This window comes from Equus przewalskii, chromosome 12 (assembly GCF_037783145.1).
Source record: "Equus przewalskii isolate Varuska chromosome 12, EquPr2, whole genome shotgun sequence".
Lineage (NCBI taxonomy): Eukaryota > Metazoa > Chordata > Mammalia > Perissodactyla > Equidae > Equus > Equus przewalskii.
Window position 1 is genome coordinate 8,261,381 of NC_091842.1, and position 22,642 is coordinate 8,284,022.

Here is a 22,642-nt window from a genome sequence, read left to right on the forward strand (position 1 = left end):
GGCAGAGGGGGAAACTGGTAGAGAGATGTGTTTGAGTAGGCAAGAAGGGATGAGATCTGGAGCTGAAGTTGAAGGACCAGCCGTGGAGAAGAGCATGGAGAGCTAATTTACAAAAGTAGGTGGGAAGACAGAGAATACCAATACTGATGCTGGTAGATGAGGAAATGTGGTAAGAGGGTGTAGAATTTCATTTCCAGTTGCCTCATTTTATTCAAGAAGATATGTTAGATCATCAGCTGAGTGCGAGGTTGAGGCAGCTTTCAGGAGAGAGGAGAAGCTGTGAAGTAGTCAACTAGGAGAGTGATATCTGGGGGACCTGGGACCAGAGCAGTGGCTCTCGAAATTCAGTGCCCATCAGAATCACCTGGAGGGCATGCTGAAGCACAGACAGAGCTCCTCCCCAGAATTTCTGATTCAGTAGGTCTAGGGTGGGGTGTGAGAAGTTGCATTTCTAATAAGCTCCCAGGTGATGCTGGGGAGATCCAGGCACCACATTTTGAGAACCACCTTGATTTCTGTGCAGCATTAGGGCCCCTGGAGGTTCATGGGCATGCATTTCAAGAGGGAGCAGCCAGCACGGTTGAAAGTTTTCCTCCAGTTGTGTTCAGGTGCACAGGTATAATTGGGAAAGAGGCAGAGGGTTGAATGAGTCAGAGATTATTACTAAGATCATCACATAACTGGCTCCTTCTTATCATTCTGGACTCAGCCCAAAAGAAACTGTCTCAGAAGCACCTTCCCTGACTATCTAATCTATCTTCCTCCTCCTCTCCATCTTGCATTTTCATATTTTTTTCACAGAACTTTTCACTATCTGGAATTGTATGTATATTTATTTCGTTACTTGCTTCTGACACTTTCCACTGGAGCTTACACACAACAAAACAGGAATCTTGAATGTGTGTGTGTGTGTGTGTGTGTGTGAGGAGGATTGGCCCTGAGCTAACATCTGTTGCCAATCTTCCTGTCTTTGCTTGAGGAAGATTGTCACTGAGCTAACATCTGTGCCCATCTTCCTCCATTTAAAGTGGAAGGCCACCACAGGACGACAGCATGGCTTGATGAATGGTGCCAGCTCCACGCCTGGGATCCGAACATGCAAACCCCGGGCCGCCAAGGGGAGTGTGCAAACATAATCGCTACAGCACCAGACCAGCCCCAGCAATCTTGATTTTTTGTTTTGTTCACTGCCATATTCCTAGAACAGTGCCTGGACATTGGAGGTGCTCAATAAATAGGTATTGATGAAAAACGAGAGAAAAAGCAAAGAAAGAAAGGAGGGAAGGAGGGAGGCAAAGTGGGAGAGAGGGAAAGACAAGGGAAAACAAAAGGCTACACAAGAACCTAAATCACTGTATTAGTTTTAACTATGAAGAGAAAAATATTTACATGATTATAAAAATATAAACACAGTTAACTGATACGACTAAAATTAATGAAAATACATTGGAAAGTATTGGAAAAACATCGGAAAGTACATGGGAAGAGGAGGCTAGCTAGTTGCTCATGACCTCATTTTCTTTGTCTAAAGACTATGTTTCCCAAATTCTCTGTTTGGACCATGACCAGGTTGTGGTGATGGAACTTGGGCAACGAAGACGTACACCACTTCCACGCCTGGACATAAAGCATCCCATACAACCCTCCACTCTCTCTCTCACTTTCTCTCTGTCTTTCTCCCTATCAGTGGGCTGGGTGCAGAGGATCCTCTGGGGAGGCCCTAGGGGATAGTGGAGACAGAGGATTAAAGGGACCTGGGTTCCGAAGTCACAGCTTTGAGGACAGCAATGCGGAAGGCTGCTCCCAAACAATCACTGGCCTTTGGGTGGGTTTGAAATAAACTTTCAGTGTGTAAAATCGCTGAAATTGCAGGGCTATTTTTATTACTATAAAAATGAGAAATGTCAAAAGTTGAATCATTAGAAATTACTAGTGTTTCAGTCAAGGTCCAATCAGGAGAAAGAAATTGCACATTAATCTGAACAGAGAAAGTGGATATAAAGAGTTATTAACTATAACAGGGTAAAGAGTATTCTACAGAATATTATAGTGCTGAGGGAGATGACCTGAATTCTGGAAGAATCCTTTAGCTTACTAATTTTTCTAATGTGGTATCCATTCTATGTATTCCACCTACTGAGTGTTTTTGAAAAATATCTCTGAGATAGCTAATTGGTTCTTTGTAGTATGGAAAGAATCAAAGTGATATTTACATCAAATCAAAGAAAATTGACTCCAGGAGGGATCTGAGCCTCCACTCCCAGCTGGAAGCCAAATAGCAGAAAAAGGTGGAGAACAGAAATGCTAGTTGGCACTGTGCTCCCTGCCCTTCATGTCAGCAGGGCAACGTATGGAGCTGAACTTCACCTTCACCCAGTGACAACGAGGCTGTGGGAGCTGGTGCTCCATTTTCACTGGGATGGCACCAGCAGGCCTCAAAAGGGAGCTGAAAATACACCCACCTGAACCTGCACAGTACATCTACACAGAGTGACTATCTGCTGGGAAAACAAAGGTAAAATGAGATCCAGAGACTCACAAATTACTACTCAAAAGGTCCTGCAAACAACAGAAAATCCTTCATGATGCCAACAACCCACACAATCACAACTTGAATGAGAAAGGACAATCAGCAAGTGCAAACACCAAGGTTACTCACATGTTGGAATTATCTGAAAAGGGTTTTTAAAGCAGCCATCATAAAAAATGCTTGACTGGGCCATTATTAACACTCATACCTATTAGTAGAGTTAAAATTTAAAAGATTGACTTCTCCAAGTATGGGTGAGAATACAGAGCAACTAGAAGTTTCCATGATGGTGGGAACGTAAAATGATACAACTAGTTTGGAGAAAAGTTTGGAAGTTTCCTAAAAAGGTAAATATACACCTATCACATGGTCAGGCCATTCCACTCTAAGATATTTACTCAAGAGAAATGAAAGCGTATACCCATACAAAGACTTGTACACAAATATTCCTAGCAGGTTTATTTGTTATAGCTAAAACTTAGAAACAACCCACAGGTCCATCGATAGATGAATGGGTATTCAAATAATGGTATATCCACACAAGGGAATACTACACAGCAATAAATAAGGAATGAACTAATGCCATACACAGAAATGTGGATGAATCTCAAAATAATTACGCTGAGTCAAAGAAGCCACACACAAAAAAGAGTACACATCATATGGCTCCATTTATATGAAGTTGTAGCAAATGCAAATTAAGCTAGTGAGACATGAAGCAGATGCGTGGTTGCCTGGGGAAGGAGGGTGGAAGTGAGGGAGTGGGAAGGGTGAAAGAGAGGAGTTAGGAAAGGCCAGGGGAAACTTTTCTGGGTGATGGATATGCTATTTTATTTGTGGAGATTGTTGCCTGGGTGTACACATATGTTATAACATCAGCTTCTAAGCTTTAAATATGTGCTATTTATGGTTTGTCAATTACACCTCTTTAAAATAAAGAGGAACCACAAATTAGGCCTAGTGACTGAGGGTGACAGTATGGCAAATTTCTAAACTTTGCAGGAAGACAGGAATGTATCTGTGATTTCTGTCTGAGATGGGAAATAAAAGCTTAGGTGGACTTTCCTCAAAAACGCGGTAAGCAAGCGATACAATTAGCCAGCTGCTAATTTGCAATTGAGTTCACAGAGATTACGATCAATGAACGGCAGCCCCAGTCTGACGGGCGTTCTGGCTAGCTCTTCTGTTCCACCCTCCTCCTCCTCACATATCTTCAAGACTTGTAATATTTTTGTACCAGGTACCGCTTGCTTAGGACATCATCTTACTTAAAATAACCACTACAGATGCTAAGCATTGGTTTTCTTTTCTAAATGGGAGGTAACTCACAAGTCTTGTGATAGTTTTCTGTTTCCCATTAATCTTGACTATGTAGACAAATGGTACACGTGGAAGATTTGGGGTCAGATTAATTTGACTTTGGAGAGGCTGAGGAAACTACATGCATTCAGCAGAAGTCACTTGGGTTTTAGGTGCAAAGAGAACCAAATTTCCACCAGCTGCTGGTCAGGATGCAGCAGCAAGCAAAAAAAATAAAAGAAAGAAAGAAGTTGAGGTGGGATGGGAGACAAAAGTTTGAACTTTCTGTCCTTCACATGTTGATTTTACTTAAGAGAGGAAATGGGGTTTTTAATTAGAAACTAAATGGGGGGACTGTTTTTGAATTATCAGAAATTGTATTATTTGAAAGGTGTTTTTTTATGCTGTCATTTGAGCTCATTACATAACTTCTGGTAAACTAAACCGGAAAGGTAATAATTACATCCTCCCAGCTCTGATTCCCTTGCTCACTTGCCCTTGGAAAAGTCCCAGCATCCTGCCCCATGTCTCTACCACAAACACAGGAGTCTTGTCTCTCAGAGCCCTCCCTGTTCACCTCTTCCTACATGGGGCTTCAGGTGTCCTGCCCTCTCCCTTCACAGCCACTCACAGGGGACCTTGTCTCGCAGATACTCCCACCACTGCCGAAGCGTGGAGTCCCCGATCATGTGGATGACGTGGCCAGCCAGGCAGCCCAGGATGCTGTCAGCAGTGGAGAAGGAGTGGCCGGAGCAGGACAGTGAGTGCCACACATCTTGGTGGTAGAAACCAGAGGGCTTTGAGGCCGGGAGCCCAGGGCGGCAGGGGAGCTGTGGGGACAGGGCTACAGGAAAGGAAAAAGCAGAACAGAGCTCACATTTACAGCTTACAAAATACCAGGCACTCTTCTATGTGCTTTCCATGTATTATTTCATTCATTCTTTTACAAAAATCCATGAAATACGATTCTCATCTCCATTTACAAGTGGGAACACTGAGGCACTGAATTGTTAAGCAATTTACCCGTGATCAAGAATAGTGGTGGGCAGTGGTAGCATTTGAACCCAAGAAGTCTGACTTTACAGCCCATGTTACTAACCACTATGCTACACTTACCTGGCAGGGGGGCTGTGGTTAAACTCTCAGTCAAGGAATAGAACCCTTCTAAGTCTTTTACCCCTACCTCCCTCCACCCAGCATGTGCCAGTCCCACTCACCCAGGCTGCTGTTCCCTGTGGCTGCCATTCTGATCTGGATTGGAGAAATGCCCTGTGGGAGCACCTTGTCTGTCACATTCCTAGAGAAACACCAAGAGTGAGCACTGAGGGAAGGCAACCAGTGTTAGCTTGAGTCCAGTATGGGCATACAATGGTTGGCTTGTAATTTCTCTTCTTCCTGAGTCCAACAGGGTTTGAGCTAGTTACAATATAATTAGCACGTTTACAGTTTGAGGCAATTACAAAAAGGAGTTCCAAAAAAATGATGGAAGGAAGAGAAAATCGTATGCGGAATCTGGGAGAAGGACCTTCAGTAATCAACCCACCCATTGGCCCTCAGTTCACTAACAGTCCAGGTAATAAGAGTACACCCGAGCTGGAGCATGTAGTTCTTCTCTGATCAAAGGGAATGGACAAGCGTGCCAGGAGAGACAAAGGTTTCCTGGCACTAAATTCTGGAAGGAACACGGAGCAGAATCATTTTTGTTACATAAATGCTCAGACAATAGGGATCATAACCCCCAACTCCTGAAGTGTGGGCTGTACAGAGTGATGTCCAAAGATGGGATGGGGAAAGTAGCTTTGCAGGGGAGAAATCTGACAAACACTGCCCCCGCCAAGTGACTAGGGCAACATCAAGGCTCCTAAATCGTGGTGACAGTGTGTACCCTTGATATGATGTGATGACAATGTAACTTTACCTCTGTGATCTTCCTGCCAAAACCCCATAACCCTCATCTCATCATAAGGAAACCATCAGACAAATTCCAACAGACAGGAATACTACACTATAATTAACCAACACTCCTCAAAACTGTCAAGGTCATCAAAAACAAGGAACGTATGAGAAACTGTCACAGCCAACAAGAGCCTTAGGAGACATGACAACTAAGTGTCATGAAGTATCTGAATGAGATCCTGGAACAGAAAAGGGACATTAGGTTAAAACCAGAAAGACCTAAATACGCCGCGGACTTTAGTTAATAATAATGCATCGATATTGGCTCACGAATTGTAGCAAATATACCACATCAGTGTACGACGTTAATAACGGGGGAAACTGGGGGCGAAAGCAGATAAGGGAACTCTCTGTACCATCTACTCAATTTCTATGTAAATCTACAACTGTTCTAAACAATAAAGTATGGTAACAAAAAGCTTCCAGCAATTCCACACACAGGTGTTTATCGAAGAGAAACAAAAATATTTGCCTGCAGAAGTCTTATACCTCAATGTTCACGGTAGATTTATTCATAACAGCCAAAACCTGGAAGCAACCCTAAATGTTCATCAAGAGGTGAATGGACAAACAAACTGTGGTATATCCATACAATGCAACACAATTCATGAATAAAAAGGAAAAAATTACTGATGTACAACTACAACACGGATGAACCTCAAAAACATTTTACTGAGCAAAGAAGCCAGACACAACAGTGCATACAGTCTGATTCCATTTTTATGCAGTTCTAGAAAAGGCAAAATTAATATATACTTTCAGAAAACAAATCACTGTTTGCCTGGGGCTAGAGATGAGTGAGGGAAATTGGCCATGAAGGGACGCAAGGGAATCTTAGGTGCAATGGAAATGTTCTATATCTTGATTGTGGTGACAGTTATGTGGGTACACACATTTATCAAAACTCATGGAACTGCACCTTGGAAACAACTACGTTTCACTGTATGTAAATTACACTTAATGAAGTAGATTTAAAACAATGTTTTCAATTGAAACAAAAAACTCAGACCATAGGATTAGGCTGTAATTAAACAAATAGCTATTAAATAACAATAAATATTTGTTGCACAAATGTATGAACTGCTGTCTCTAGAATTGATGGGCTGAAGCCAGCTGGCCTGGTGGCATAGTGGTTAAATTCACGCACTCTGCTTTGGCAGCCTGAAGTTCACATGTTTGGATCCCGGGTGCAGACCTACACATTGCACATCAAACCATGCTGTGGTAGCATCCCATATACAAAATAGAGGAAGATTGGCACAGATGTTAGCTCAGTGACAATCTTCCTCAAGCAAAAAGAGGAAGTTTGGCAATAGATGTTAGCTCAGGGTCAATCTTCCTCACCAAAGAAAGAAAGAAAGAAAAAGAATTGATGGGCTCCAGTTCTGGTGACGCTGGAAATACTATTGGGCAGTCATTTCATGTGTTTCCATGTAGATGTCTCTGCCATTCCTCAAAGCTGAGACTGGGCACTCACCTTATCTTTCTCTCTTCACATCCAAGGGCAGGAGAAAGAGAGGTGGGGACAGTACCTCCTTATTTACAGAGGAGCTCTCTCAATATTAACTCCCTTACCAGAAAACATATCAACTTCTACACCCATCCTTACTTCCTCCTTACCATGTTCACAAGAAGAGGTGACACTGAACCCTAACGCTATCTCCTTCTGTATCTTTTAGATGGCACCACTTTCCTTTTTTGCACCATCTTTAACTTCTTCCCTTGAGTTCTTTCTTTCCAGAATATAAAGATAATCACAACCTACTCCACTGAATCAAGCCCCTCTTCCATTACCTCTTCCTGTAGCTACAACTCCATCAGGTTCCTTTCCTTCACAGGACAACTTGTTGAAAGACATCTGCCATGGTTATCTGTCTTCTTCTCCTACCTTCTAGGCACATTTTCAGTTATTTTATTGTGTACTCAACATCCAGCTCTATCATATTTTAACATTTTGCCACGTTTGAATTAGATCTTTCTTTAGAAAGAAAGAAATCCATAGCTAAAATAAAAACTAGTGTTAACACCAAATGTTGCAGAGGTACAGAGAAACTGGACTTCTCAGGCATAGCTGGTGGCAATGTAAAATGGTACGAACACTCTGGAAAATAGTTCGGCAGTTTCTTATAAAACTAAACATCCACCAGTTGCACAACCCAGCAATCGCACTCAGGCATTTATTCCAGAGAAATGAAAATTTATGTTCACGTAAAAACCCATATATGAATATTCATAGAAGCTTTACTTATAATAGTCAAACCCCAGAAACAACCTAAATGTCCTTCAAAGGGTGAATGGTTAAACAAACTTATGCAATGGAATAACAGGCAGCAATAAAAAGGAATGGATTATTGACACATGCAATAACTTGGATGGATCTCAAAGGCATTATGCTTAGTGAAAAAAGTCTATCTCAAATGGTTACAGACTGTATGATTCCACTTATATAATATTCTTAAGGTGACAAAACTATAGAGATGGAGAACAGATTGGTAGTTGCCAGGTGACAGGGACAGGAATGGGGGTGTGGGAATGACTATAATGGGATAGCATGAATGAAACATTTCTATATCTTGATTGTGGTGTTGGTTACGCAAGTCTATACATGGGGTAAATTTGCAAAGAACTACACACACACGCACACAAATAAATGCGTGTAAAAGCTGGTAAAAACTGAATAAGGTCTGAAATCTAGTTAACAGTCCTTTACCAATGTCAGTTTTCCTGTTTTCATGTTGTATAACATATATGAGATGTCATCATTGGCGGAAGCCGGCTAAAGTGTTCACGAGACTCTATATACTATTTTCACAACTTCCTGTGAGTCTGCAATTATTTCACAATAAAAAGTTAAATAAAAAAAGGAAATAGATCAAAGTTACCACAGATTCGCCTTCCACAATACTGCCTTTTCCATTCCGCTGCCCACAAGGATGTAGTCACTATCATAAGCATTCATGATTCTCATCCACATCTTATACATTTTATATATATTTATGTGTCTAAAATATTCAATAGTATTGTTTGCAACTTTTAAAACTTTACATAAATGGTATCATATGTGTGTACTGTTACTTGACTCCTTATGCTTTCAAGATTTATAATTATAAAATTATAAGACATAGGTGCTCTTTATTCATTTTAACTTCTATATGATTCCATTGTTCCAATACACTATAATTCATTTATCCATCTCCTATTGATTGTCACTTAGATAGTTTCTAATATTTTGTTATTACAGACAATGTCTGCAATGAACATTCTTTCACATGTGCCCTGGGTCTCATCTGAGAAAGTTTCTGTACAATTTCTACATAGAAAGCAAATCTTTGGATGGTAGATTATATGAATCTTCAATTTTACTAGGTATTGTTAAATTGCTCTCCAAAGTTGTTATTTACACGCTCACCAGATGTATATGAGATATTCCATTTCTACATATCCTCATCACACTTGTTTTTGTTGGATGAAAAAGCTTTGTGAGGGAGGCCAGCCTGGTGGCATAGTGGTTAAGTTCACGTGCTCCACTGGAGCAGCCTGGCATTCACACTTTCAATTCCAGGACACGGACTTACACACTGCTTATCAGGCCATGCTGTGGCAGCACCCCACACACAAAATAAAAGGAGATTGGCACAGATGTTAGCTCAGGGACAATCTCCCTCAAGCAAAAAGAGGAAGATTGGAAACAGATGTTAGCCCAGCTCCAATCTTCCTCAGCAAAAAACAAAGTTTTGTTAGTATAAAAATTATTAAAGGATATCATATTTTGGTTTTAATTTAAATTTCCCTGATTACTCATGAGTTTGAGTATATTTTTAAATTTTTTCTACTGTGGTTTCCTGTTTATATCTTTTGCCCATTTTTCTATTTAGCTGTATAATTTTTTTATTGTTTTGTAAGAGTTCTTTTTTTAGTTAAACTTTTTTTCTTATAATGATAGACTTTTAAGATCTGTTCTCTTAGCAACTTTCAAATATACAATACAGTATTATTAACTATTGTCACCATGCTGTACATTACATTCCCATGACGTTTATTTTATAACTGGATGTTTGAACCTTTTGACCATCTTCAATCATTTCACCCAGCCCCGATCCTCCACCTCTGGCAACCCCCAATCTGCTCTGTGTTATCTGTGATCTTGGTTTTTGTTTTTGTTTTTTAAATTTCACATGTAAGTGAGATGACATGGTGTTTGTCTTCTTCTGTCTGACTTATTTCACTTAGCATAATGTCCTCAATGTCCACCCATGTGGTCAGCAAATGGCAAGATTTCATTCTCTTTTTTTATGGCTGAATAGTATTCCTTATAAGATTTCTTTATCTATTGTAAGTACTAATCCTGTACCAATTATTTGTGTCAAAAATATCACCTTCCAGTCTACATCTTGACTTAAACTATGTTCATGGGACTTTTTGTAATGGAAACATTTTTGATTTATATATTGCCCAATTTATGAATATTTTATTTTATGAGTTGTGCCTTTGTTATACCTAAAATAACATTTTCTTAATCCAAAATCATAAAGATATTTCCTGCTATTATCTTCTTTGAGTTTTAAGATTTGCTTTTTCACATTTAGGTTTTTAATCCCCCTGGCATTGATCTTTATGCATATACTGTGAGGTTTAGATCTAATCACATTCTTTTCTTTTTATTTACTATCCAATATGTACCCCATTGGTTTGAATACCTACTATGTTTAGATAAAGTTAGTTATGTTTATGGATCTAGTCTCTTCCATGATTTATGTAACTAGGTCTAAACAAATCCCACAATGTCATGTCAAGAGACTTGCCTGAAACTATTTCACAAAGAAATTTTGAAATATAAAGACATGAAAAAAGTATACCAAGAAAATACTAAGCAAATAAAAGCTATAATAGCAATATTCATTGTAAAAATTAGAACATAAGACAAAAAGCAGGAAAGTAAAATGAATAATTTACTAATAACATAAAACACAATCACAAAGTTGAATGTACTAAACAATATAGCCTTGAAATGTATAAACTGTCAAATCTATAAAAACAGTATAATACATTTATGTCTGAAACTAATAGATTAAGCAGACACAATATTAGTGAACATATACATGTTTGGGATAAAAAAAAATAAGCTAAATCAAATAGGTTCAGAATTCCATTCTGAAGGAATAGAAAATACAAATTATTTTCAAGGAAACATAGACTATGAAGGAAAAATCAGGCATTTGCTGCATCACAAATAAATTCTCAACAAATTTCAAAGAATCAATATCATAGAAACCATATTTCTTGTCATAATGCAAATAAATTAAGAAAAAAACATACAAAGATAGCCACCTCCCTACTTTCTATTCAGAAACTAAAAATAATTCCTGAACAATTCATGAGTTAAAGAGGAATTCACTGTAGAAATTATGAAACATGTAAAACTGAATGAAAACAAAGCTCTCATACAAAAATTGTAGGATACAGCTTAAGCTGTAGTCAGAAGGAAATTTATAGTCTTAACAATTTTTACTCCATATAAGAAAGATTGAAATAGATGGATTGATTGTTCTGGATCATGAAACTAGAAAAAGGTAGGAAATCCTAAAAGAAATAGGAGGAACCTATTTCTGAGAAGATACCAGCAGAAACAAATGAAATCGAATGGAGACTTCCTTTTCGTAGTAATATGGCAGACCCAGGTATTCACACCAGCTCTTACATTGAGAATGATTAAAAGTTATGGACAAATATCTTTAAAATCTATTTAAATAATTGAAGATCTAACAAAATAATAAGGAATGTTCAGATGAAAATCTAAGTGAAGATAGCAATTTAGATAAATGAATGACACACTCAAGCCACTTTTGCCCTGATGTCGTTTGCTCTGTCTTGAATACCTTATCTCTTATCTTCCCTGGATAACTCATATTTTTCCTTTAAACCTCAGATCAATTGATAGGCTGACTGGTATAATGTAGTATATGTCAGTCTGGAAATGTCTGTCATATAACAGGTGTTCAATAAGCATGTGTTGAATGAGAGTATAAGTAAATGAGTGATGTAAACTGAGGGAAGGGCATTGGGTTACAGGGACAATATTTAGAAGGAAGGGTGTGGCTTAGGGTTGGGGCAGACATCCTGGATTCTGAGTTTCTTACCATGCCAGCAGGGCCTCATCATGTGGTACAGTCACTTTCAGGTAACTCCCACTTGAGTGTCCGACCAAAGAGTTGCAGGGCAGGGTAGGTGGTTGAGCACAGAACCAGAGCTCACTTGAAACCACATCCCTGTACTGGCAGGTAGGCCCTTTTGCTCCAGTTGACTGGGGGTCAACATTACAAATCACAGTCTCTTCAGCTCCTGTGGGTCCCCGGAAATACCCTCTAAAATCAACTGTGGCCCTTTTCTCTCTCCAGATTCTTCGTAGAACCCCAACTGCCTCACTGGAGTGGATCAGCCGCACTTGTACACGGGCCTGCCCAGCCCAGAGCAGAGGGAAAGACAACAGGTATGTGCCATTCTCCAGATCCTGGACATCCCCAGGGACCCCCGCCTTCAAGCCAGGACCCAGCAGCTGTGCCCGAAACAGATCCCCACCATGGGTCTTGGGCCTGCCCCGGTGGTCTCTGGCCACAAGGATGGCCTCCAGGTAGCCTCCCAGGGCATAGCTGGCCTGGGCAGGACCCCTTAGGCGGTAGGTGGAGGTCTGGGGGCTGGTGGAGGCCAAAATGTCCCCTTCATCCCCTGGGGTTGGAGGCCAGTACAGAAGATGGGTCAGGTTGGCGAGCTCCTGGGGGAGAAAGGACAAGTGGGAAGGATATTCTGTGGGCTTGCAGGCAGATTTAGAGGCAGCACGGGGTCCTGGGGGCCGATGGATGGTGCTGTCAGGCAAGGACAAGATGAAATAGAGGATCTGTGGGTAGAGAAAGAGAAATCTATCAGTGGTTTATGTTTCCCTCACTTTCTTCTGAGAAGGAGATTTCCATTCCCCAAGGCTAATCCCTTCTGCCAGGTAGGACCCAGGAGGCCTGTCCTGCCTGTGCCATCATGCTGTCTGTCACTCATCGGCCTGGGGTATGAGTCACCACCATATTTATTTGAAAGGAGCATCTCATGTGAAGGTAAAGTTAGATCTCTGGTTTAGCTCAACTCTCTCCTTATCTCAGGCTTATTCCTTCCGCTATCATCTTCCCTCCCTCCCACATACTCCCGCACAGATATGTGTGTGGGCCTGCACTCAACCCTCACATCTCTAGCTTGAGGACCCCTCACAAGTCCTGCTTCCCTCCTAGAACCTGGCATTCTGAGTAAGTGTCCCCTTTCCTCTTCTTCTTCCTTCTCTCCACAACTTCACTGCCACAGTCTCCATCCCAGATTTCCACTAAAGATTCAGGGGCGGGTGAGCTCTTTAGTCACTGCTACTGAGGGTTATAGAAGAAGGAGACAAGAACGTCTCTTAGGGAGCTCCCCCTCTAATTGAGCTAAGTTGGCAGGAAGAAGCAATTCAACCACAGAAACCTCTGGAAAATGAAAACCTGTAGAAAAGCACAGACATAAAGGTGGGTTGGAAAAAGGAGTGAGATATGGCAGATTCTTTTCTGGGAAGACATGGTGTTTGCTATGACAAGAAGTCCCATCCTGGAGCCCAGAGGTCTCTGGTCTCATATTCTGAGAAACACAAAGTCACAGATACAGACCAGAGAATATAAGGATCCAAATCGGAAGAGTAGTAGAAAAAGCCCATGCTTTGTGTGCTTGTGGTGGTGGATGTGGGAGGGAGTCTATGCACTCGGCCTGGTTACGTCCCGATAAGCTCATCACAAGTTGAAAATATTGCTAAGTCAAAAATGCATTTAATACACCTAACCTACCAGACATAATAGCTTAACCTAGCCTACCTTAAACGCGCTCAGAACACTTACATTAGCCTATAGTTGGGCAAAATCATATAATGCAAAGCCTATTTTATAATAAAGTATGCAATATCTCATGTAATTCTGCTGTACTGAAAGTGAAAAACAGAATGATTGGATGGGTACAGAATGGTTGTAAATGTATGGGTTGTTTGCCCTCGTGATCGTGTGGCTAACTGGGAATGCAGCTCGATGCCACTGCCCAGCATCACAAGAGAGGATCACACCACATATTGCCAGGCCAGAAAAAGATCAAACTTCAAAATTCAAAGTACAGTTTCTACTGAGTGCGTCTTGCTTTTGCCCCATCATAAAGTAAAGAAATTGTAAATTGAACCATTGTAAGTCAGGGGCCGTCTGTAATAGAATTAGAAGTGTGAGCTTGAGAGTCATGATTATGTTAAACTGTATAACAACCCTCCAAGATGTCCACGTCCTGACCTCCAGATCTGTTGAATATGTTACCTTATATTGCAAACCAGATTTCACAGAAGTGAGTAAGTTAAAGATCTTAAAATAGGGAGGTTATCAGATTATCCTAGATTATGCAGCCCTCAATTTAATCACAAATGTCCTTACAAGGGGGAGGAAGAAGATTTTACTATAGAAGACAGAGAGTGATGTGATGATGGAAGGAGAGGAACAGAGCCAAAGTGAGAAAGAATTGAAGAGGCTGTGCTGTTGGTTTTGGAGATGGAGGAAGGGGCCATAAGCTAAAGGATACAAGCTGCCTCTGGAGGTGGAAAAGGCAGAGAAAGGGACTGTCCCTTGGAGCCTTCAGAAAGAAAGCAGCCTTGTGGACCCATGTTAATAACTTCTGATCTCCAGAACTGTAAGAGAATAAACTGTGTTATTTATGCCACTAAGTTTGTGAAAATTTGTCACAGCAGCCATAGGAAGCTAATACAATTACTACTCAACTAATGAAGTCCAGAGGAACTGAATGGCCTGGCAGCTACTGAGACTGAAATGGAGCTGTTTTATAACAGAACTCCAGAGCTAGTAATCAAGGACTGTGATCACTCATAGACTAAGGCAATTTAAGATACTAGTAACCAAATCAACAGAAGGGAAGGTGCAAAAATGCAACCCCCAGAAGGGGACTCACCTCAAATCATCCCTCCTGAGGCTTGACCCTGGAGAACAATGGATAAAAGACACCCTTTCCAAAAGACAAAACCAAAGCAACTCTTTGGCTGACCAGAGAATTCACTGCACTACCCAGAACATGACTTCTTGCTATCTTTGCCCACCAAATGAACTTTGTGCTCTTAACCCATGACCGTGTACATTGATTTTCCTTTAATTAAATTAGAGTTTATATTGTGGTGACTTATTCCCCCTCCACCATTGTATGGTGAGTGTGTTGGTAGAGATTAAATTTATGATGTAAATAAAAGTTTCAGGATTATAAGGATATGTATCCATTCCTGATGAAGAGGAATCCTGGATTTGAAGCTGAATATACAACTGAATGGGACTTTTGCTTGTCTCATTTGGAGAGGTTGAGAGCATTCTTAGTTTTACATGGGATAGTTGTTTCACATTAGGCTATGGCAGCACATGGGAGGTGTGCTTGTGGCTGCAGTTTCTGTTTTGATTGATGGAAGAGAAAACACTTACAGGATTGGCTCATCTCTGGGCTGGAGAGGAGCAGGGATCAACATTATAGAGTCTAGTATCTGATCCAGTACCGCATGGTTCCTTGGAATGCACTCCAGGCCAGTGTAGTCTTGGGGGAAAGTGTACCTAGTAAGGTATCTGGTCCTGGTGTGGCCTGTTCACAAGCCCTCACTCTGGGCTAGGAGAATATCAGGGGAACAATAAACTGAGAGATCACAAGTCAGAATGGCTTCCTGTCTACACCTTGATAAAGGGCAAAAATGTGCAAATGAACATGTCCCATGTTCCCAGGAGAAAAGATTGTTTTTCCTTCTGTCACTTGCAGCTTTGCCACCACACAAAGGGTCCTGAAGATTTTAACTGAACAGCAAGAGTGGCCTAGACTTCTGGTTACAGCAAATTTGAACAGATCTGAGAGACAGAGACCAAGAATATCAGTTCAATACAAAAACAATTATTAGATGTGGGAGGTTATGTGGATTTTTTTTTTTTTTTTTTTTAAGATTTTATTTTTTCCTTTTTCTCCCCAAGCCCCCCGGTACATAGTTGTATATTCTTAGTTGTGGGTCCTTCTAGTTGTGGCATGTGGGATGCTGCCTCAGCGTGGTTTGATGAGCAGTGCCATGTCCACGCCCAGGATTCGAACCAACGAAACACTGGGCCGCTGGCAGCGGAGTGCACGGACTAAACCACTCGGCCACAGGGCCAGCCCCGGATGTTTGTTTTATTATTCTTGATATGTCATATACATTTTATATATATTCTCCGGTACGTGTGAAATACTTCATAATAAAAACAAATTAAATTCTCTTAAACAAAAGTGGAATTATAAAAATAAAACTACAACCTATCTAGATAGAAATAAAAAGAGAACCTTCAGGAGTAGCATCTTTATGATGGTGGAGTAGGAAGCCCTGGATCATCTTTCCTCCCATGAATACAAAGATTCAGCAACAATTCACAGACTAATTCCCTCTGTGAGAAATACAAAAATTAATTGAAAGGCTTCTCCACTGCAGGAGAACACAAAATTAGACTTGCCAATGCTTGTAGGCAGATTCAGGACACTCTCTTGGCAGGATCCCTACCCCTGGGAGAGTGCCATGTGATCAGGAAGAGAACCCCAGCTCCCAGCTTCTACTAAGGGAAAGAGAGAGTTGGTCTACTTGTCTAGAACCCCAATCTTTCCATGAGGCTCCCCAGAAGACTGGCTTCTATCTTGTCAGTCTTGGAATGCTGATAAGACCAGCAGAATCTAGCTGCCTGGGAAAGAACAAAGACTGGCTTAGGCTGGTAGTCACCATAGCTCCTCCTCCCAGCTCAGCACAGATTAAGCAGACAAAAACTCCAGCTCCTAGATTCTCCCAGGGGTGGGAAAGAGTTGGACAGAGCATAAAATGATCCAGCTTTTCTGGGGGTTGCTTGAAGCATTAGCTTCAGTCTCCCTTGTCCCAAGGGACTGATGGGACCTGGCATACTCTAGATATGTGGGGGCTACAACAAAAGTAGGCAGGTTGGAATAGCACAAAGTTTTGAGGGGCCTCAAGAAACTCTGGGTGAATGGGTGTGAGTCTTCTCCTGTACAAATCCAGTCCAGGACAACTGGGAAAAGTGGCTGCTTTGTCTAATACACAGACACCAATACACAGAGTCAAGGGAGAAGAAGAAACAGGAAAATATGTTTCAAACAAAGGAACAAGATAATCTCCAGAAATGGATTCTGATGAAATGGAGATTTATAACTCACAGAGAATTCAAAATAACCATAATAAAGTTACTCACCAAGGTAAAGAGAACAATGCATGAACAAAGTGAGAATTTCAACAAAAAGATAGAAAATATTTAAAAGTACCAAACAGAAATCATGGAACTGAATAATACAATAACTGAACTGAAAAATTCACTAGAGGGATTCAACAGTAGGCTAGGTCAAACAGAAGAAAGGATTAGCAAACTAAAGACAGTTCGTTGAAAGTTATTTAATCAGAAAAGAAAAAAGAAAATGAATGAAAAAGAGTGAAGAAATCTTAAGAGACTTATGGAACACTGTCACACAGACCAATATTCACATTATGGGAGTCCCAGAAGAAGAAGGGAGAGAGAAAGTCTCAGAAGGCTTATTCAAAGAAATAACAGCTGAAAAATTCTGAATCTGGGAAAGGAAATTGACTTCCAGATCCAAGAAGCCCAAAAGAACCTAAATAACATGAATTCAAAGAAATTCACACCAATATATTATAATCAAATTATCTAATGTCAAAGAAAAAGAGAAAATTTTGAAAATGGCAAGAGAAAAGCAACTTGTCACGTACAAAGTATGCCCCATAAGATTATCAGTGGGTTTCTCAGCAGAAACCTTGCAGGCCAAAAGGGAGTGAGATGATATAGTCAATGTGCTGAAAGGGAAAACCTGCCAACTAAGAATACTCTACCCAGAAAAACTGTCCTTCAAAAATGAAGGCAACATGAAGTTTTTCCAAGACAAACAGAAGCTGAGGGAGTTCATCACAGTTAGATCCGCCCTACAAGAAATGCTGAAGAGAGTTCTTCCAGTTGAAATGAAAGGACAAGAAACAGCAACACAATAGCATAAGAAAGTATTAAACTCATTGGTGAAAGTAAATATGTAGACAAATATAGAAGAATATAACATTATCATGATGGTGGTTAAATCACTTTTAATTCTAGTATAAAAGTTAAAATACAAAAATACTAAAAATAACTGTAACTAAAAAATATGCTAACAGATATGCATTGAAATAGATGTAAATTATGACGACATGAACATAAAGTGCGTTGGGGGGAGAAGTAAAAGTTGAGTTTTTGTATGTGATTGAATTCAAGTTCTTATCAGCTTAAAAGAGACTGTTATGAGTATAAGATATTTTATGTAATCTCCATGGTAACCATGAGAAAAATATCTATAGAAGTTACACAAAAGAAAAACAAAGAAATCGAGGAATATCAATACAAAAACTCAACAAAACACAAAGGAAGACAACAACAGAGGAAAAGATGGACAAAGAACTACAAGACTAATAGAAAACAATTTAAAAAACGGCAATAGGAAATCTTAACTGATCAGTAACTGGTTTACATGTAAAATGATTAAACTCCCCAATCAAAAGCCAGAGTTGCTGAAGGGATAAAAGAAATGACTCAACTATATGTTGTTTACAAGAAACTCATTTTAGATTTAAGGACACACATAGGTTGAAAGTAAAGGGATAGAAAAAGATCTTCCATGCAAATGGTAACCAAGAGAGCAGGTGTGGCTATACTTATATTAAACAAAATGGACTTGAAGTCAAACACTCTCACAAGAGAAAAAGAAGGACATTACATAATGACAAAAGAGTCAACTCACCAGGAAGATATAACAATTATAAATAGACATGCACCCAATATCAAAGCACCTAAATATATAAAGCAAATATTACCAGATATCTGAAGGGAGAAATAGACAGCAATACAATAATTGTGGGGGACTTCAATATGCCACTTGCAATAATGGATAGAATATGCGAACAGAAGATCAACAAGGAAACAGAGGACTTGAAAAACACTATAGACCCAATGGACCTAACAGAGATATACAGAACTTTCTGCCCAAAAGCAGCAGAATATGCATGCTTCTCAAGTGCATGCAGAACGTTCTCCTGGGTTGATCACGTGTTAGGCCACAAAATGGGTTTTAACAAATTTAATAAAATTGAAGGTATACCAAGTATCTTTGCTAACTACAATGATATGAAACTAGAAGTGAATAACAGAAGGAAAACTGGGGAATTCACAAATATACGGAAGTTAAACTACATAAACTTGAACAACCAAGAAGTCAAAGAAGAAATCAAAATAGAAATTAGAAGATATCTTGAAACAAACAAACATGAAAATACAATGTACCAAAACTTACGGAATGCAGCAAGGCAGTACTAAGAGGGAAGTTTATATTGATAAATGCCCACATTAAAAAGGAAGAAAGATCTCAAATAAGCAACCTAACTTTACACCTCAAGGCAATAGAAAAAGAAGAACAAATGAAGACCAAATTTAGCAGAAGGAAATAATAAAGATTAGGGCTGAAGTAAATAAAAATAGAGAATAGGAAAAAAATCAGCAAAACTAAAAGATGGTTTTTTGACAAGATAAATGGAATCAACAAACTCTTAGCTACACTAAGAGAAAAAGAGAAAAGGCTCAAATAAATAAAACCAGAAATGAAGGAGGAGACATTACAATGGACACCTCAAAAATAAAAAAGGATCATAAGGGACAATTATGAAAAATTATATGCCAACAAATTGGATAACCTAGAAGAAATGGATAAATTCCTAGAAATTTACAAACTACCAAAAACGAATCAAGAAGAAATAGAAAACATGAACAGACCAATAACAAATAGGGAGATTGAATCAATAATCAAAAACATACCAACAAAGAAAAGCCCAGGACCAGAAGGCTTCACTGGTGAATTCCTCCAAATATTCAAAAAAGAATGAATATCCATCCTCTTCAAATAAACTCTTCCAAAAATTAGAAGAAGAGGTAATACTTTCAAACTTATTTTCTAAGGCCAGCGCCACCCTGATACCAAGGCCAGACAAAGACACCACAAAAAAGAAAACTACAGGCCTATATTCCTGATAAACATAGATGCAATAATCCTTAACAAAATACTAGCAAACCAGGGCTGGGCCAGTGGCGTAGTGGTCAAGTCCACACACTCCACTTTGGTGGCCTGGGGTTTGCCAGTTTGGATCCCAGCCAGAGACCTACACACCACTCATCAAGCCATGCTGTGGCAGCATCCACATACAAAATGGAGGAATATTGGCACAAATGTTAGCTCAGTGCCAATCTTTCTCGAGCAAAAAGAGGAAGATTAATAATGGATGTTATGTTAGCTCAGGGCCAATCTTCATCACCCAAAAAAAAAAAAAACCTAGCAAACAAAATTCAACAGCACATTACAAGGATGTCACACCATGACAAAATACAATTTATCCCTGGAATACAAGGATGGTTCAACATACACAAATCAATGTGATACCTCACATTAACAGAATGCAATTAAAAAACCACATGATCATCTCAATAGACATAGTAAAAGCATTTGATAAAGTTCAATATCTATTCATGATTTAAACTCTTAATAATATAGATATGTAGAAAACTCCAAAAACTCAACAAAATAACTGTTAGAACCAATAAAAAAAATTCAGCAAAGTTGTAGGATACAAAATCAACATACAAAAATCAGTCATTTCTATACACAAACAATGCACTACATGAAAAGGAAATTGAGAAAACAATCCCATTCAAAAAGCAACAAAAAATAAATAAATGAAATACTTAGGAGTAAATTTAACCCAAAAGAGGAAAGATTTGCACATTGAAAATTATGAAACATTGATGAAAGAATTTAAAGAAGACACAGGTAAATGGAAAGACACCCCATGTTTATAGATTGGAAGAATTAATGTTGTTAAAATGTCCATACTACCCAACGTGGTCTACAGATTCAATGCAATCCTCATGAAAATCCCAATAGCACTTTTTACAGAAATAGAAAAACAATCCTAAGATTCCTATGGAACCACAAAAGACCCCAAATAGTCAAAGCAGTCTTGAGAAAGAAGAATAAAGCTGGATGTATCACACTTCCTGATTCCAAAAAATATTACAAAGCTACAGTAATCAAAACAGTGTGGTGCTGACATAAGAACAGACGTATAGACCAGTGGAATAGTATAGAGAGCCCAAAAATAAATCCACACATCCATAGTCAACTAATCTTCAACAAAGGTGTGAAGAACACATAAATGGAGAAAGGACAGTCTCTTCAACAAGTGGTGTTGGGAAAACTGGATATCCACATGCAGAAGAATGAAATTGGACCCTTATCTCACACCATATACACAATCAACTCAAAATGGATTAAAGACTTAAATTTAAGACCTGAAATCATAAAACTACTGGAAGAAAACAAGGATGTAGCTTCCTGACATTGGTCTAAGCAATGATATTTCTGAATATGACACCAAAAGCATAGACAACAAAAACAAAAATAGACAAGTCAGATTGCAGCAAACCAAAGAGCTTCTGCACAGCAAAAGAAAGAATCAAGAGAGTGAAAAGGCAACCTAAAGAATGGGAGAGAATATTTGCAAACCATATATCTGACAAGGGCTTAATCTGTAAAATATATAAGAAAATCCAACAACTCAATAACCACAACAACATAAAACTAATAACCCAAATAGAAAATGCGCTAAGGACTTGAACAGACATTTCTCCGAAGAAGACATACAAATGGTCAACAAGTATACGAAAAGATGCTCAACGTCACTAATCATCAGGAAAATGCAAGTCAAAACCACAATATCACTTCATACTTGTCAGGACGGCTATTATCAAAAGAAAAACAAAAAAACAAAAGAGAAGTGTCTGCAAGGATGTGGGGAAATTGGTACCCTTGCACACTGTTGGTGGGAATGAAAAATGGTGTAGTCATTATGGAAAACAGTATGGATGTTCCTCCTAAAATTAAAAACAGAACTACCATATGATCTAGTAATCCCACTTCTAGGTATTTATCTGAAAGAATTGAAATCAGGATCTCGAAGAGATATTACCACTCCCATGATCATTACAGCACTATTCACAATAGCCAAGATGTGGAAACATATCCGTCAACAGATAAATGGATTAAAAAATGTGGTATGTACATATAATGAATATCATTCTGCCTTAAAAAAAGGAAAAAGGGGCCGGCCCGGTGGCAAAGCCGTTAAGTTCGTGCGCTCTCCTTTGGCGGCATGGGGTTCACTGGTTCCAATCCCACGTGTGAACCTAAACACACTTGTCAAGCCAGGCTGTGGCAGGTGTCCCACATTTAAAATAGAGGAAGATGGGCCCAGATGTTAGCTCAGGGCCAATTTTCCTCAACAAAAAGAGGAGGACTGGTAGCAGGAGTTAGCTCAGGGCTAATCTTCCTGAAAGAAAAAAAAAAAGGAAGGAACTTCTGCAATATGAGACAACATGGATGAACCTTGAGGACATTATGCTTGGTGAAAGAAGCTAGTCACAGAAAGACAAATGCTACATGATTCCACTCATATGAAGTATCTAAAATAGTCATATTTATAGAATCAAAGTATGGAATGGTGTTTTCCAGGGGCTGGGAAGAGGGGTAAGGGCATAAATTTCAGGTAAGCAAAATGAGTAAGTTCTAGACATCTGCTATAGAACACTGTACCTATAATACTGTGCCATATGCTTCAAATATTGTTAGGTGGGTAGATCTCACATTGTGAGATCATAATAAAATAAAATTTAA

The 22,642-nt window shown here is 39.4% G+C and overlaps 1 protein-coding gene across 6 annotated transcripts in view; it reads right to left on the minus strand.

Moving 5' to 3' along the window:
• Positions 1-22,642, minus strand: part of LOC103567379 (NXPE family member 3-like) — a 93,908-nt gene that overhangs the window by 11,253 nt on the left and 60,013 nt on the right. For all 6 annotated transcript variants that reach the window (XM_070566278.1, XM_070566277.1, XM_070566273.1 and 3 more), the window contains exons 4-6: positions 11,923-12,677; positions 5,047-5,126; positions 4,461-4,673 (exon numbers count right to left, since the gene is read on the minus strand). In XM_070566278.1, the coding sequence (XP_070422379.1) occupies positions 4,461-4,673; positions 5,047-5,126; positions 11,923-12,677 (1,048 nt within the window). The remainder of the gene's footprint in view (positions 1-4,460; positions 4,674-5,046; positions 5,127-11,922; positions 12,678-22,642) is intronic.